The 16,957-nt window shown below is 43.3% G+C and overlaps 1 protein-coding gene across 1 annotated transcript in view; it reads left to right on the top strand.

Annotated features, from left to right (window-relative positions):
• The window catches only part of Tmem144 (transmembrane protein 144), a 44,111-nt gene extending 36,176 nt beyond the window's left edge, over positions 1-7,935 (top strand). Inside the window, exons 11-12 of the mRNA XM_059265519.1 lie at positions 2,688-2,741; positions 7,262-7,935. Of these exons, the coding sequence (XP_059121502.1) occupies positions 2,688-2,741; positions 7,262-7,345 (138 nt within the window). The 3' untranslated portion in view covers positions 7,346-7,935. The remainder of the gene's footprint in view (positions 1-2,687; positions 2,742-7,261) is intronic.
• The last annotated feature ends 9,022 nt before the right edge of the window (positions 7,936-16,957 follow it).

Raw genomic sequence — 16,957 nt, 5'->3', positions numbered from 1 at the left:
ATATAAACACAGGCATTTTCCTTGAACATTTATCGTTATTATTTTTAATTGTGGGTATTCATGTGTGCTGTGTGTGGGAGTGTGTACCTGAGTGCAGATCCCCTGGAGTTGGAGTTACAGACAGCAGGCAAGCCATGCAACATGGGTGTTGGGAACAGAACGCAGGTCCTCTGCAAGAGCAACAGGGCTCTTAACAGTTGAGCCACCCTATTTTTATGCTCTTCTGACCAGCTGTTCTCCTGATTCCTAAATAATCATCACACACATTTTTTCAGACATGTGCAAAACTAAAAACCTTAACAACTGTGTCGTCTAAAAGAGATTTCATAAAGGCTTGATAAGAGCTGTGGGTGTGAAGTTGAATTTTGTTGTTTGTTTTTAAGATGGTGTCTTTGTAACCCAGGCTGGCCTCAAGTGTGAAATCCCCCTGCCGCAGCCTCAAAAATGTTAGCAATCACAAAGCCTGGCTCACACAGTGTGCTTTTGACCGCTCTATATTCACCAAATAACTTTCTAACACAACTAAATTCAAATAATCTAAGCTATTTTTCTCACTGAAAGTGAAACTGTATGTTAGCATAAAAAGGAAATGCCTAACTGTGCTAGTCTCAATAATTTTTTTTTATCAGATCCAAAGTCCTTGTAAAAGGAAAATGGCGAGGGAGAAGGAGGACCCCATTTCCCCGCTCACTCTCTGTTTCCCTTCTTCCCTGGCAATTCTAAAACTAACCAGCTCATCTAGAAGGCTTGGTTTCTTTATCATTATCATCATCATCATCATCATCATCATCATCATCATCATCATCATCTATATTTTATTAAGTACCTATGTGCCAAGCATCATGCTAAGCACTTTAGGTTTGGCTTCTAAGACAGTACCAAACCCACCTACAAAGGCTGACTTAGATGTAACCCGATTTATTTCCCAAAAGGAAAACCCACAGTTCCACAGCTCCAGTGTCCCAAGCAGTTTCACCTGCTGGGAATTGCACTTTCTCTTCGGCTCGCCTTTGCCTGGGGTGTACATTTACTTTAGCACAGTATCACCTCCTGAAACCACAAACATCCTCACAGCACTGCTCGGAACATGCCTGAAGGGATAATTAGAAAATCATCAGGTGGGAAGCTAGAGAGGCAGGTGGCACCTGCGGTCCTGTGTTCTCGCCTTTCTGGAGGGAAATGGGTCTTCAGAATTAAAAGGACGCAGATTCCTGAGTAACCAGTGTAACTAACGTAGGCATTAGTATGTCATCCCTCTTCTGTTTCCTCCCACCGCTTCAAAGCACGTGCTCCCTCATTTGATTTGGATTCTGAGGATCAGCACTTCACATCACTGATGTAAGGCAGTTCCTTTGACCTATTTCTCTGGCCCCTTTGAGGCTGACTTCTCAGAGGCTGACAAATGGAGAGCAAGGCATTTTTACTGCTTCCCGCACACGCTGGAAACAGCGGAATCAAACTTTGTTGGGCCAGCCCTGTAGACAGTGGGAGTAGAGTCCTGGGAGAGAGAACACTGTGGAGCTGTTTTCTGAAGCTCTTCCAGAGTCCCCGCAGGGCTTGAAGAGGAGTCATTAAAATTCTGGTCTCGTAACATCTTTTTCACCAAGATCACAGCTAAGCCAACTCTACTGTTTTCCTTGCTGATGAAAAACATGAACACCAGCTCTCAACAGCTTCACATTTCAAGTTATAGAAAGATGCCTTTTCTCTTGTCTCTTCTCATTTCCTATTTTCTGTATCTTTTCATTCTTGTCCTTGCCTCCAGTGACTGATTTTTCTATATTGCTACCTTCAGTATTTGTTTGTGTTTAGAGTTAGACAAAGTTGGTTGGTTTGCATGGGGACCGAGTACTGCCATCTTTCCATTGTCTACCAGGCAAAGATGCCCTTGCTTCAGTTAGGAGATCAGAGCATGTACCTAATGCTGAGAAAACTTAAGGTGTATTCGTTCACTTTAGTTTATCAATCCGTTTATGTGTGCCTAATAAGTAAGTCAGGAGAAAAACAAGCTATTTGGTTATTTAAAAAGAGGAAGGTTATTTGTTCCTTTTCTGTCTTTGCTTGTTTGCTTGGGATTTTTTGTTGTTCTTGTTTTGGGGTTTTTTGTTTGGGTTTTGGGATTTGTGTGTGTGTGTGTGTGTGTGTGTGTGTGTGTGTGTGTGTGTTTATATTTAGGTTTAAACCCAGAATTTCCCACGTATGAAGGAGGCACTGTACCACTGTTACAGCCCCTACCCCCCTTCAAATTTTACTCTATTTTTTAAGACAGCTTTGCTAAGCTAGCCAGGCTGACTTTGAACTCAGTCTTTAGCCCTGGCAGGCCTTCAGTTTTCAATCTTCCTGCCGTAGTTTCCATGACTACAGACTCACACCACCAGGCCTGGATAGAATAGTTTTGTCATAAATATATCACATCAAAGAAAAGCATTTAGTGCCATAAAATATTATAGTATGATCAAAATAATAGCAATCATGACCATGGAGACAAAAACAGCAAAAACATAAATCTGTCTTATTTAATGATGTTATTTAATGATGTTTAATGAGTTTTGGATCAGTGTGGAGTTAAGGTTTAGCATATAGTTCTTTTCCCCTGAAAATATTTTACATTGCCTGTAGCTTACTACATTTTTCTGGGGTACAGTTACATAAAAATATCTAGTAAAATTAAACTTCTTTTATTTAAGGGTCCTGGACTTATCGCTGCACTGTGGGGTATCTTCATTTTCAAGGAAATACAGGTAAGGATAAGGAAATGGTCACCATCCCCAAATGTCAGTCTCCTCTAGGAAACTGAGAACTTTGGGTAGATTCTTCAATATAAAGGGGAAATGGACCCCCTGACAACATCATCTGCTGCTGTGAGATAACATGGGGCTTAGCAGAGTGCTCTGATAGTTGAGCATACGGCACTTATAACTGAAGCCTCAGTTTCTGAGCTTAACTGCGTCAACTCACGGCTTCCTTTCTACTTCACCAAGTACATCTCGAGAGCCTTTGAATATATCCATTGTTTAAACAAGGTTACAGAGTGCCTATTCAGAACTAGTATGAGTACCTAGGTTAAGGTTAAAGACTTCTGAAAACTAAAACAAAGATTTTAGGAGACTTAAAGTGTTAGTGTGGGACTCACAGGCATGGGACTGTGTGTGTGTGTGTGTGTTACAGAAGCTGACCCCATCTGGCAGCTCTGGGGTGCCGCACTTCACGTATAGAGAATTAGATTCAGTATCTAGCACTGAAGCTCCCAGCAAGTCACACAGCTTACCTAGTCTAAACCAAACTTACAAAGCTCTGATCAAAGGCAAATTAATTACTGTACTCTAGCCTGATTCTTTATTAAATTTCAAAGAGTATGTATAATTTTGGTCTTTGAATTACATGTTTGAATTACTCTTCTTTAGAAACAGTTTTTAATTTATTTTTTTCAATTTATTTATGCATATGTGTGTGTGTCAGTATGTGGGTATGTGCATGTGAGTGCAGGTACTTGCAGAGGCCATAAGAGGGTGCTGGATCCCCTGCAGCTAGAGTTCAGACAGTTGTAAGCTGCCCTGTGTGGGTGCTGGGAACTGAACTCCAGTTCTCTGGAAGAGCAGCAAGACCTCTCTCTTTTTTGGTTTTTCGAGACAGGGTTTCTCTGTGTAGCTTTGCGCCTTTCCTGGATCTCACTCTGTAGACCAGGCTGGCCTCGAACTCACAAAGATCCGCCTGCCTCTGCCTCCCCGAGTTCTGGGATTAAAGGCGTGCGCCACCACCGCCCGGCTTAGCAGCAAGACCTCTTAACCACTGAGCCACCTCTCCATCCCCAAGTGTGATTAATCTTGATAAGAGCTATAAGTTTGAAAGCACAACTGTCTTAGCAGTGCCCACACCTCTCCATTCTGGGTACTGTTGCTGTCGTATCTGGGTTCGCTGCACAAATTTACTTCTGCTCTCCGAATTTATCAGAACTGAAGTCCAGTACCCCTAAGGAAGTGTCAGGAAAAGACGGCAAATGAGACCAGGAAAATTCAGTTTGCAGAGGGTCTTGCTGTGTGGTTAGGAGAACCAGTCTCCTGTACAATTGTTGATTTGCCCTTTTCTGCTGGACTCTGGCTCATGGCGTAGCCACACCAGGGTACTCTTTCCTAGTCTTCCCTTGAAGTAGATCTGGCCAAAGGGCAGGGAAGATGGAGCCCTTCCTCCAACTTTGCATCTTTCCAACCTCAAACAGGTCTCCCTATGTGATCCACTGCTGGGGTCCCCGGGTTTTCATACATGTTCCATTGATTTCTTGGCCAGGCATTCCTGGGGAAGGTGCTCAGAAATGAAGCTCTCAGCTCTGAGGGTCACCCACGAGCAGCACCCAGCCTTCACAAACTCACTTCCCACAATAAGTCAGTTGACTCTCTCCAGAAACACAGCACCCCATTTCCAGTCTTCCTCCAAGTCTGTGCCCTCATAATTTTAGGCCATATGCCTGGCCAAGCCCAGTAGTCAGCGTTATGGTTAGAGGAAGGTTGCCTGCACTTTTCCTGCAGATACGGAGCAGGCTGTGTTCCTAAGTCCTATCTCCCCCACCACCATGGTGCTCTCAGAATCCCCGTGTGTCCACTACATGACTATAATTAAATCGTTGTCACTTCTAAGGGCCCACAGTAGCATTCTATGATTTCCCTATTAGATGATCTAAAACTTGGGAAGGGAGACTAGTTCCGTTGGTAAAATGCTTAACTTGAAGCATGAAGACTCAGGTTCGATCCCAGAATACAGATAAAAATAAAAGTCCAGGTGTGGCAGTGTCCACTTCTAATCCCAGCACTGAAGAGGCAATCAAAGGAGGGTCCCTGGGACTCTCTAGCTCCCCAGCCCAGCCTAGGTGACCAAGACCACTAAATGACTATGTATCTAAAGTGCATGAGACATTATTCCAGTTTTACTTTAGAATGTTCAGATCTTGCCTTACAGCAGCATACAGAGTCTATCTGTACAGAGAGGTGGACACTCACTGGCCATCATTCAGAAGGAACAGTCAAGACAAAGAGGGTGCTGGAAACCATTCTATGTGAAAAATGGCTGAAGGTGCTAAGATATTGACCAGGAAAAGCTGCTCAGGGAGAGAAGATCGTTGTTTCCCGGTGTTTGCGGGTTTAATCTCAGGAGGGAGATATTGAAATCGATCTATGTATACCCCTAAAAATAGATCTTATGGAAATGAAATATTTCTGTTTACCTCAGGGAGATATTTTATTTGTGGCTCAAAAGACGACTGAGTGTAGCTAGAGTTATCCTGCCTTGCCCACAGTCAGGACAAATCTCTCTCACCCATCCATCCCACGGCCGCTCAGACCCAACCAAGTAAACACACAGAGACTCATATTGCTTACAAACTGTATGGCCGTGGTAGGCTTCTTGCTAACTGTTCTTATATCTTAAATTAACCCATTTCTATTAATCTGTAAGTTGCCACGTGGCTTGTGGCTTACCGGTATCTTTACATCTCGCTTGTCATGGTGGCGGCTGGCAGCGTCTCCTTCTCTGCCTTTCTGTTCTCTCAGTTCTCCTCTCTGTTAGTCCCGCCTATACTTCCTGCCTGGCTACTGGCCAATCAGTGTTTTATTTATCAATCAGTCATCCACAGCACTTCCCCTTTTTCTTTTTTTTCAAAAAGGAAGGTTTTAACTTTAGCATAGTAAAATTACGTAACAAAACAATTATCAAGCAAGAATTATAGTTACTATATTAAAGAAGATATCCTGTCTATCTTATATTTGTGAGTCTAAGGTTTTATATCTAACTTATCTTTTATCATAACTGAGGAAATTATAACTCTAGTCTTCAACTACATCAAAGACCCCAGAAGGATATACTATTACCTGAGAAACAGGAGAAGGATGTAAGCAACTTTCAGGAGTCTTGCAGGGTAGACAGAGACAGCTGGCAGCCTGGACAGTCACCTAATGTTCCTTTGTAAAGTTGGGGCATCTGTCTTCAGCCCACAGGCCTAGAGTCTCTCGGTCGCTTTTCTCTGTGTCCTACAGAATGTCTGACAGTTTCCTCTGCAAAGCAGGAACCTGAAGGACCATTTCGCCAAGCAAAGTTCAGTGGTCACCTTCCTATAGGTCCTGCATGTCCAGTCCATACATTTTTTAAGCAGTCCAGGCAAGAACAGTTTCTTGCCCAAATGGCTATTTTTGCCAAGAAGAAGATAAACTCCATATAGAGTGTCTTCAATGCCCATCCTCCTCTCTGAAGTAAATCGGTGCTTCCAGGAGCAGACCTGTCTCATTGTCCAGAAAGTCTAAATTTTTAAAACATTTTAAATACTGAGCTGCATCGGGATGAGCCAGTCCATGCCTTCCATCTTTTACACTGGTGCCCATCATAGGAGGACGAGTTAATCCTCACTCCTTACACCTCTCTTTCTGTTTCTTTAGATCCATCTCTACCACTCCATCTGCATTCCATCATCTTTCTCAGAGACCAGGGTTACCTCCTTGGTCTCTTTACATTCATTCTGACCTCTCCAATCTATTTCCCATCCTCTAAAAGAGTGTAGACTTTGCAGAATGCAAATCTAATATTTTCAGCATGTATGGCTTCCTGTTCCTTTAATACCTTCTCATTGCCAGGAAAAGTAGGATCCCAAAGCATAGTTAGGCCCATGGGCTCCCAAACTCTCCACTGGCCATTCAGCCACATCCTCACCATTCTGCTCTTGCCTGTCCTTGCCCCAGGCTTACTGAAACTGCCCTGGAAACAGCCCTGCTTCCTAATAACAAGGGCCTTTGCACATAAATTCTTCCCTCCAGGAATCTCCACTTGCTGCTCCCGATTTTCTTGGGCTACAACACTTCAGGGTCAGAGGCCCAACTCTACTCACCAAACCAGCTCTATGCAGAGTCCAGGAACACATGCACAAACAACTTGGTGGTTGTCTGTTAAAAGCCCTCACCTTTCTCTCAGGGGAGGCACTGAGGGTACTCACGTGTGTTACTCAGTGGATGAACTCTTGCAGGTTTTCCTAGAAGAATTGTTAATTGCTAGGAGAGGACAGAAAGGAACAGGAAGGGATGGGGAGAGGGAGTTGGGGGAGAGAGAGAGAGAGAGAGAGAGAATGAGAGACAGTGTCAGAGTCGGGCCAGCACATCGGCAGCCAGAGCAGATGAGTCAGTAAAGGTCCACGACATCCATGACAGTCTTTTTAAAATATACTTATTGTAAATTTAAATTTGATTCCAGTTTTATTCAACGCATCCATTCTTTTCTTATTACTCAGGGTCTCCGAAACTACTTACTGATGATGCTTGCCTTCTGCATCATCTTGACTGGGGCCCTGTGCACCGCTTTTTCTAAAACCTAAGTATTCCCAGCGAGACCAGCAGATGGCAGCAGTTGCTAGAAGAACGCCTCTCTCGCACCAGGACTACTAAACTGTCTGTCTAGCAATGAATCTCTGACACTCTGGGAATGATAAATGATTGTTTACTCCCCAAACATGAGAATGAAGAGAGACTGTGAAAAGCCCTTCCCACGGGCTGTTCACGAAGGCAGGACTGTGCTGGGTAGCTGAAGACATGCTGCCTTCTTGGGTCGTGCTGTCTGAGGGTGCTGGTTTCTTCTGTGTCTACTTAGTGTTATAATCCAGAAAACAGGATGGAGTTTGTACAAAGGAAATTACCACCCAAATTTATAACTTATTAATGAAGAGGAGCAGAAATAAATACTCACCTTAATGGAATTCAAGTTCAAAGATACCGGGCTCCTTAGCTAGAGAAAGTAAATGTCACAGCTGCTAACTGAATGTTTAAAAGGCCAGCTCGTTGTTTTTAGCCAAAAATTCGTTTTACTTTAATATTGCTCAGCTCTGAACATTGCCTGCCTTTCTTAGCTCAAAATATTTTGATAATTATTCCAAATAAAAATCCTTCCCCTGAGAGCAAATCACCATCATCGTGATATATGTGTGTGATATAATGTATACATTTACAAGCACATGTGTGTACACATTGTTCCAGATTTGGAGAACATTTGAGAGTTGCTAAAAATAAAGGTTTTAGTTTATTGGGTTCAATAAAAGGGAGCATACTTGTTGGACTGCACAGCTGTATTTTTGTTTCTAAAACACAGTTACTTAAAATCATTTTCATTGGAAGCATTCTGTTTTGATCCTATTTTAACTGATGTCCAGGAGACAAAAGAACATAGCACATGTATTGATTTGATTCTTTAAGGAAACAGCCAGTCCCGCAAGCTCACTTCTCATCACCATGGTGTCTGCACCCTTAAGACAGTAACCATGCTGGGCTGTGCCTCTTACCCATTCCCTCCTAATATCGCTGTACCTTGCTGTGCTAGAGAAACAGAACAGCAGTCTGAAACCTCCTCAGCTTAAAGTTTATCAATGCTCTGAATGAGTTATGTGGCTCTGGACAAATGCAACATAAACAAAAGTAACACACCTTAAAATAATATTCTACTGCGGGAGGGTCCTGACTCTACCACCAAGCAATGCCTGCAAAGTTAATAAAAGGATTGTGGGGGAAAGAAGCATTTCCAAAATGGTTACCAAACAATTTACTGTCCGTGGTTGTGTTATAGGGGCAGATCTGAGTCCTCAGGCGCCCGCTGGAATCTGCCAGGTTCTGTGTCTTTTGGAACAGGGACATGGGGTCATCAAGAAAGGGAAGCACTCGCTTTGGAGTGGGTTGGTGAGCTGAGGAGAAAGCTCAGACAGCACTGGCCAGAGTCACAGGACCCTTGCTAATCGTGGGCATAGCGCCCGTTTCTTGCAGGCTTCACAAATTGTATGCAGCCTCGTCAGGAAGGGCCTCCGATGCCCTCGGCCCTGGCTTCTGTATGTTCACCCTGGTGTAGGCTTGGTGTTGGTTGGTTGGTTTCTGTCTCTGCTCCCTTCCAGTAAACCTAAAGGAGCAATTGTGGACTCTCCACCTTGTTCGCTCGCCCTTAGAGGTGAGGTTTCTCTTTCCCTTGTCTAGTACAGCAGGACCCTGCTGTTTTGAGCTTTTCTAGTCCTGCTCTCCGTTGCACCTTAGTGAAAATGACAACTCTGTTTATACCAAAGAGCTCCTGCCATCTTGTGTCCAGAGAGGAAACTGCATAAAGTGAAAGGAGCCGCCCAAAAAGCTGATCTTCAGATCTGGGGACCTGTAGAACATAAAATAGGGAATCTTGGAGTTAGCAATATAGAATTTCCTTTGAGCTACTAATCAGTCTTTGTTCCTCTTTAATGTCATTTAGTATGAATTTATACTTTTAGCACATCTTTCAGTGCTAAAAGTCATTGAACTGAAAAAAGTAAGTTGCACAACTGCGTGTATAGCATTATACCCTCAAGGAAAATTGCTACTGATCAAAGAGACCCATGTGGATAGTTACATAAAACATTAAAAAATACTGTGTCAGTCTCATAGAGATTGTTTTTAGGGCAGAGAGGGAGATCACATGTCATGCTGGGGGGAGTGAAAAGCTGATTATATTATGCAATCATGTGAATGTACTTAGCGTTTGGTTATTATTTATGACACTTTTTTATTTTATGACACATTATGTATTTTTTTTTGCCCTTTGTAAATTTTACCTTGATATGTCAAAGACTGAAAAGAACTGGAGCTAGAGGACACAGGACTTCTCTTGGACATAGAGCATGGAGTTGAGTCTTTGGATTGGAAATAAGCAAATATGGACAAAGAAAACCATCCTGGATAAGTCAGTCATGTGCAATGTTACTTTGCACACTCACAGACCCTACAATGGCTGAGGGCAGGTGTGAACAGGTCAGCCCATTTGCACTCTCACTACATGCTCCAGCACATCTCTTTGTAAACTAATGCGTGGGTACTTACAGCCCTTTGTCGGAAGCACTAGAAAGAGCACCTTTTTAGCAACACACCACACTCAGAATGCACACTTTCCTGTGTCTGTGTCTGTGTTCCTGCGGGCCTTCCTGCTCCACCTGAACTCACACTCCTCCCAGACCCCACCTACCACGCTTTCAAGTATTGCAAATGTGTGAATGCATTTGCGATCCTCCTCTACATCAGCATGTTGTTGCAGATAAGAGAACTGCCCCACCTCCAGCATCACAGGCTTCTTCTGGTCTTCACACTCTTCCTAGCCCTGCCTGGGGACATGAGCATCCTGATTTCACCAGGTGTTTCTTGTAATTCCCCCTCGCTAAGGTCAATAAGTCATTAAGAAATCAAGAGAGTTGACAATTTCACGGTGTAACAGTCCATTCACAATAGCTTACACCTGATTAATACGGTGTCTGAGATCTACTAGAATGGCAAACTTCAATCCTCTTCAGTCATCACGAAGCAAAAGTGGGCCAGCAAGATGAAGAGGGCAAGTAAAGGTGCTCGCTGCCAGGCCTGCCAGCCTGCAAAGGCTGAGTCTGATTCTGCAGACTTGCATGGTGGAAAGAGAGAGCAAAGTCCACAAGAGAATGCATACAACCATAAGAAGTGTGCAGCTGAGGACTGGACACAAGTTCATGTCCATAAATAAGAGAAAAGAGGAGTAAATTCTGACATGCTTATGAACCATGATGGGATACTTATTTAAAACAAAGGAATAAGCCACCAACACGTGCAATGAAGGATTTGATCTTGAAACCCATTAATCAGAGAGGAGAAAAAGCCCCAGTATTTACAAGGCTGAGCATCATTTCCTTGTGTGAACTACAAGAAATCCCTAGAGAATTGCAGAGACAGCTGAGCACTGGCTGCTCTTCTAGGGGTCCTGAGTTCAAGTCCCAGCACCCACATGGTGGTTCACAACTATCTATACCTCTAGTCTCCTGCAGCTCAGCGCCCTCTTCTGGTGTGCAGACATACATGCAGACAAAGCGCCCATAGACATAAAATCCGTAACTAAATCAGTCTTTAAAAAAATAAGAATCCCTGGGCCTCGATGCAAGTTCAAAGTGAAGTCAGCCTAAGTCAAGGTTTTCTACTTAACTGTAACTGACTACTCACTAACTGCTGTGTGGGTCGCTCTCTTGAGGATAAAATGGGCATCTGCTGACAAGATGTTCCAATCCTCAGAGGGACATCTCAGTCTGATGCAGTGCCATTTGCAGCCACTGCCAAAGATGGAAACGTGTATAAAACTGGGGAGTCTCTAAGATGAGCCATTCAACTTTAATGACGGTGGAACATTCAACCAAATGGTTAAAGTGAGTTATTCCCCCCCTTGTGAGGTACCTGGTTGCCTTTAGTTTTTAACCACTATTAATCACCTGGACAGTGCAGTTCCACACTTGACCACCAGAGGACAGTGTATGTTTGATTGATAATTTGTGATCCTCTCACAAACACCCCTCTGCCTGCCCCCTCCCTCCTCCGCCTACTCTCCTTCATGTATCTCACCTCTAAATGACTGTACCAAGAGCATACAGACGTTTAAATCACTAGTGTACCATTTATATCCTCAAACTCTCCACGTGGCCTGTGTCTCTCAGTGATTGCTTTCGTAATCCTTTTCTTGATATTTGGACTTCATCATTCAGTTTCCTAAAAGGTGAAGACATCACAAATAAGTTTGCTTTAGAAGTATTTAAGTGCAGAGTGTGCCCTTGTCCTAGAGTATCCAGGACACAAGAATTTCCACAGTGACTGCCACCAACACCAGGGACAGAACTAAGCCACACTGTTCTATGACCTCCTGACAAAGCATCCTCACTGACTCATCAGGCTGCATGGCCTCCGTTTTCTCAAAGATGCACTAGTAATTCTTCAGCTTAATTAGACGCTTCAGGTCACAGAGACCTGGAACTATTTGCCCTGTTATTTTTGAAGGCCTTTTTCCAATAAGAGGCTGAAATGTTTTCCCAGTGGGCTCATTAAGTCAAGCACTTGCTGTAACTACATGTCCAGTGAATGTGGAATCTTACAGACAACTCTCCCTGGCAGACCGGGTTAGGAAGGTATGTTGGCTGTCCCTTTCTCCTGGGTATGGAATTATACTGGGGAAAGGTGATGTTCGAGCATGAGACTATGTTTATTTCAGTTCTGAAACACCTAGTGGAAAATCACAACACAAATTCTACTGAAGACAGGAAGTTGGATATGTCTGAAATTTCAAATCATAAGCCAAGATGCTGTGCAGAATTGCCTCATTTACAGCCTTAGAATCCTACCCCGCATTTAGGTCACTTTACTCTTTAGTGCTTCTGAGACTTAAGGTAATATTCCATATATACCATCTTGGCAATAAATCTGTTTACCTCAGCATAAGAATGGAACATATTTCCTAAGTATGAGGTGAGGGAACATAAAATCAATCTCACGCTACATTCTGATAGGTCTGTGTGCATCTTGGGAGGAAGGTGGGAAACACAGAGAATGGTGATATTTTATTTGTACTGAAATGTGATTTTATTTGTATGTTAATAAATAAAGTTGCCTGGGGGTGAGAGCTAATAGCAAGCCATAGCAGAGCTGGACGTTCGTGGCGCACGCCTTTAATCCCAGCACTTGGTAGGCAGAGCTAGGTTGATCTCTGTGTGGTCAAGGATACAGCCAGCATTGGAGACACATGCCTTTAATCTCAATACCAACCATAGAAGATTTGGAGGTCTGTACAAACAGGCAGTGACGAGGCAGTCATGTGGTTGGGTTTATAACCAATGAGAAGGCAGAACAGAAAGTCTATATAAAGACAAACCCTCAGGAAGTAGGTCTCTCTCTTGGCTGAAGAGGCTAGCTGCAGCAGATGGGTAAGGCTCTTAGCTCTGATCTCTTGGCTTTCTTCTTTGCATTGGTTCTGTGTTTCTTATTTAAGATGGTTGGTTACATCTACAACAGAGAAGTATCATATTGGATACTTGCATACCTGAAGGACTGTCTTCAGGCAGCAGACAAAGACACATGCCACACTAGTTCTTCTAAATGTATCTCTGTTCAGTGGCTGTTGCAAAAATTGTAGATGTGCAGTCACCTAGGAGTCACTTTAATACTGAATGAGATGATTTTTTTCTACCTGAAAAGATGTTTCAAGACTACAAAGCCACGGAAGAAAATGTAATTTCCTCAGGTTGTGTTCAGGCTTCCCTGGCTCTATTGTTTAGTTCCCTAACTCCATTCATCCAAGCCAACTTTCTAGAACAGATTTTAAGAAGCCCATCAGGGACAAAGTGCCCCATTTCTGGGCAATCCCCTTGTCTACAAGAGCACACCAACAAAAACTGTTCTACATGGGTTGGGGCCCAAAAGATTAAAACCTTTCAGGAGGATGAGAGTCTGTCCCCTTTCTGAAAGATTCTTATGGCGTCCATCAGTTCTATCTGGAATGGACATCAACTTTATTAAATTAGATTCACTTGTTATTTCAACAAACAAGTTTGTCTTCAAAACAATGGCAAAGATACCAACTGATAATTGGGCACCACTTTTCATCTTCTCCCCATCGCTCACTTTCTGTTTCCTCATACAGTCTTAGAGACTGTTTCCAGTGTCTCACTGCTGAAATTAAAGGACATCATTAATATCTCTGTGTGTTTATCTTACATACTTGATGTGAATGTTTACAATACATTGCTAGACATCATGAAATAGGTATACGTTTAATGTTTTGAGTGATGCCGTCAAAACACTCTATGAAAAGTTGAATTAAATTTTATCCCTCAGCTATTGGTCCACAGTTCATGTGTTTCCATTAGTTTGGCTAGTTGTCTCTGTACTTTTTACAGTCATGGTCTTGATATCCCTTGCTCATGGAATCTCTCTTCTCTCTCATCGATCGGACTCCTGGAGCTCTGCCTGGGATGCAGCCATGGATCTCTGCATCTGCTTCCATCAGTCACTAAATGAGGGTTCTATGATGACAGTTAGGGTATTCAGCCATCCAATCACCAGAGTAGGTCAGCTCAGGCACCCTCTCAACTATTGCCAGTAGTTTGTGGTGGAGTCATCCTTGTGGATTCCTGGGAACTTCCCTAGCACTCTGTTTCTCCCTACTCCCATGGTGTATTCATTTATCATGGTATCTCTTTCCTTGCTCTCCCACTCTGTTCCCATTCCAGCTCGAACCTCCAGCTCCTCTAAGCTCTCATCCCCCGTCCCTTGCCCTTGCCCTCCATTACTCCTCTCACCCCCAGTTTGCTCATGTAGATCTCATCCATTTTTCCATCGCTGGGCAATCCATGCAGCCTTCCTAGGGTCCTCCTTACTAACTAGCCTCCCTGGAGCTGTGTGTTGCAGTCTGGTTATCCTTTGCTTTATATCTAGTATCCACTTATGAGTGAGTACATACCATGTTTGTCCTTCTGGGTCTGAGTTACCTCACTCAGGATGATATTTTTCAGTTCCATCAATCTGACTGAAAATTTCATGATGTCATTGTTTTTCTCTGCTGAGTAATACTTCATTGGGTATATGTACCACATTTTGTTTATCCATTCTTCAGTTGAAGGGCATCTAGGTTGTTTCCAGGTTCTTGCTATTACAAACAATGCTGCTATGAACATAGTTAAGCATGTGTCCTTGTGGTATATGATTGAGCATTCCTTGGGTATATGCACAAGAGTGGTATAGCTGGGTCTTAAGGAAGATTGATTCCCAATTTTCTGAGCTGAGGAGCCCCCATGGTACTGGACTAGGCCCTCTGGATAAACGAGACAGTTGTTGAGCTTGAACTGTATAGGGGGCCCCCAGGCAGTGGGATCGGGACCTGTCGCTAGTGCATGAGCCAGCTTTTTGGAGCCTAGTGCCTATGCTGAGACACTTTGCACAGCCTTGGTGCAGGGAGGAGGGGCTTGGACCTGCCTCAACTGAATGTACCAGGCTCTGCTGACTCCCATTGGGAGACCTTGCCTTGGAGGAGGTAGGAATTGGGGGTGGGTTGAGGGTGAATGCTGGGGGGCAGGAGGAGGGAGGACAGGGTAATTTGTGGTTGGTATGTAAAATGAATAGAAAATCTCTTAATAAAAAAAAGAAAAAAGGAAAAAAATAAATAAATTTCATCCCTGCTAACATTGCCTTATGTTTTCTTGCCCAAATGATTTTTCCATGATTTCCCAGTGTGACGAGAGGAACCGGCACATGTGTCACGTGCGTGCATCTTTGCACCTGTGAGCACGAGTCAACCATACTTTCCTCGGGTTCAGTCCCTCTGCTTCCTTTTCTGCAACTTTCTTCCTATTTATATCTCTCAATAATTGATTCTAGGGAGTTACAGAATTTAGACCTACAATTTGTAAGAATAATCCCTTGGTCTACAGTGTAATCTGTGTTCACTGGTAAATGTTTATTTTTTTATTTTGTTTGACGGTTATCATGCATCAAACACCGTGGAATCCTAATTGGCCCCATTGTTGGCAGTGCGGAGTTTGATAACGGGATTAAGGCCCTTTCCATCAGATTTACAGTTGTTTTTATTGTCTTAACTGCGATACAGTTCTCCAACAACTTTCGCCTAATGACCTTAGCACTTACTGGGGACTTGGCTCAAATAAACAATGACATCAACAGTGGCAAAGGGGAGTTCATATGATTATGTCATTAATTATGTATCATTACCCTTTATTCTTCTACAGAATAACTTTTCCCTCTGCCCCCTCATTTTCTATGGACTTGGGAGTGAATTTCTGCAGTGTGGCCGGCAGGAGCTCCTCAGCGCTTCTTTCACGCACGGCGTGTGTGTCAGTCTTTACACACACGCCGTGCTGTGTGGACAATGCACCTTGCCCTTTCTCTCACCCCAACTTGGAATCAGTTCCTGTTTTCAGAAGATTCATTCCTTTCACTTAGAAGTGATTCCTAAGACTGAGAACTGTCTCCTTTTCTTGTTTTCTGGAAACAACCATTTTACTCTTCCACCTTAGTGGGAGACCAGCTCCCATTTTTTTATGACAGTGGACTCTTGAGGAGAGAGGGATAAGAGATTTAGATAGAAGAACAGAGGGGAGAGAAACAGAAACACAGGATAGTGTGGTGATATTTTAATTGTGCGGAAATGTGATTGTATTTGTATGTTAATAAATAAAGTTTGCCTGGAGATCAGAGGTCACATAGCGAGTCATAAACAGAAGTCAGGAGGTGGTAACACACACCCTTAATCCAACCACATGGCAGGCAGAGTCTCTGTGTGGTCAAGGACACAGCCAAGCATGGTGACACGAGCCTTTAATCCCAGTACCAACCATAGAGACCTGGAGGTCTGTATAGACAGGCAGTGATGAGGAAGTCAAGTGGCTAGACTTAGAGCCAATGAGAAGACAGAACAGGAAGGCAATAAAAGTGCAGTTTAGACAGGAAGAAGCTCTCTCTTGGGAACCTACAGTGGCAAGGTGGTAAGCTAAGGTTTTGTCAGTGGCTATTCACTATTTCTCTGATCTCTTTGGCTATTACCCCTGTATTTGGCTTTGTGTTTCTTATTTAAAAAGCCTGTTCAGAAATTCGTCTACAGGATAGCCCTCAGGAGGGCCTGGGTCATTATCCACCGGCCTCTTCTGTCTCTTCTAAAGGGCTATTCATAGGAATGCCAAGGGGTGGAGCAAAAGACCTCCCCCTGGCTCAGCCAAGTGTAGACCCTTCCAATCACCTAATACCCACACACGTGGTCAAGCCATCCTCTAATGCAGCTCTGCTGGATAAAGCAAGCTCAGATCTCACTAGGAAAACTTTGTGGGCCTCCACACACCTTTATTTGCCATTTATTTGCTGTGTTTTGTTTTTGTTTTTTTTTATTGGTGCTTTCAGATATCTAAATGAATGTCACATGGTGGACATCCAAGTTCCATGTTCTGAATCAGGTTCTTTTTCTGAGGTCTGAATTTGCTCAAATGTTGTTATGGGAGAGTATGAAGTTAGAAATTCAGTTTTAGTTTTGGTAATCTCTTCCAGAATCATTTTCCAGTGTGACTACGTGTTCCAGGCCCATTGAGTTGTCTCTTTTCATCTTGTCTTATTTCTTCAGAGACAACAGACCTCCCTCCTCTGCTGCCCAGGAA

The sequence above is a fragment of the Peromyscus eremicus genome, chromosome 6 (genome assembly GCF_949786415.1).
Source record: "Peromyscus eremicus chromosome 6, PerEre_H2_v1, whole genome shotgun sequence".
Taxonomy (NCBI): Eukaryota; Metazoa; Chordata; class Mammalia; order Rodentia; family Cricetidae; genus Peromyscus; species Peromyscus eremicus.
This window is presented reverse-complemented; position numbering and strand designations above follow the sequence as displayed.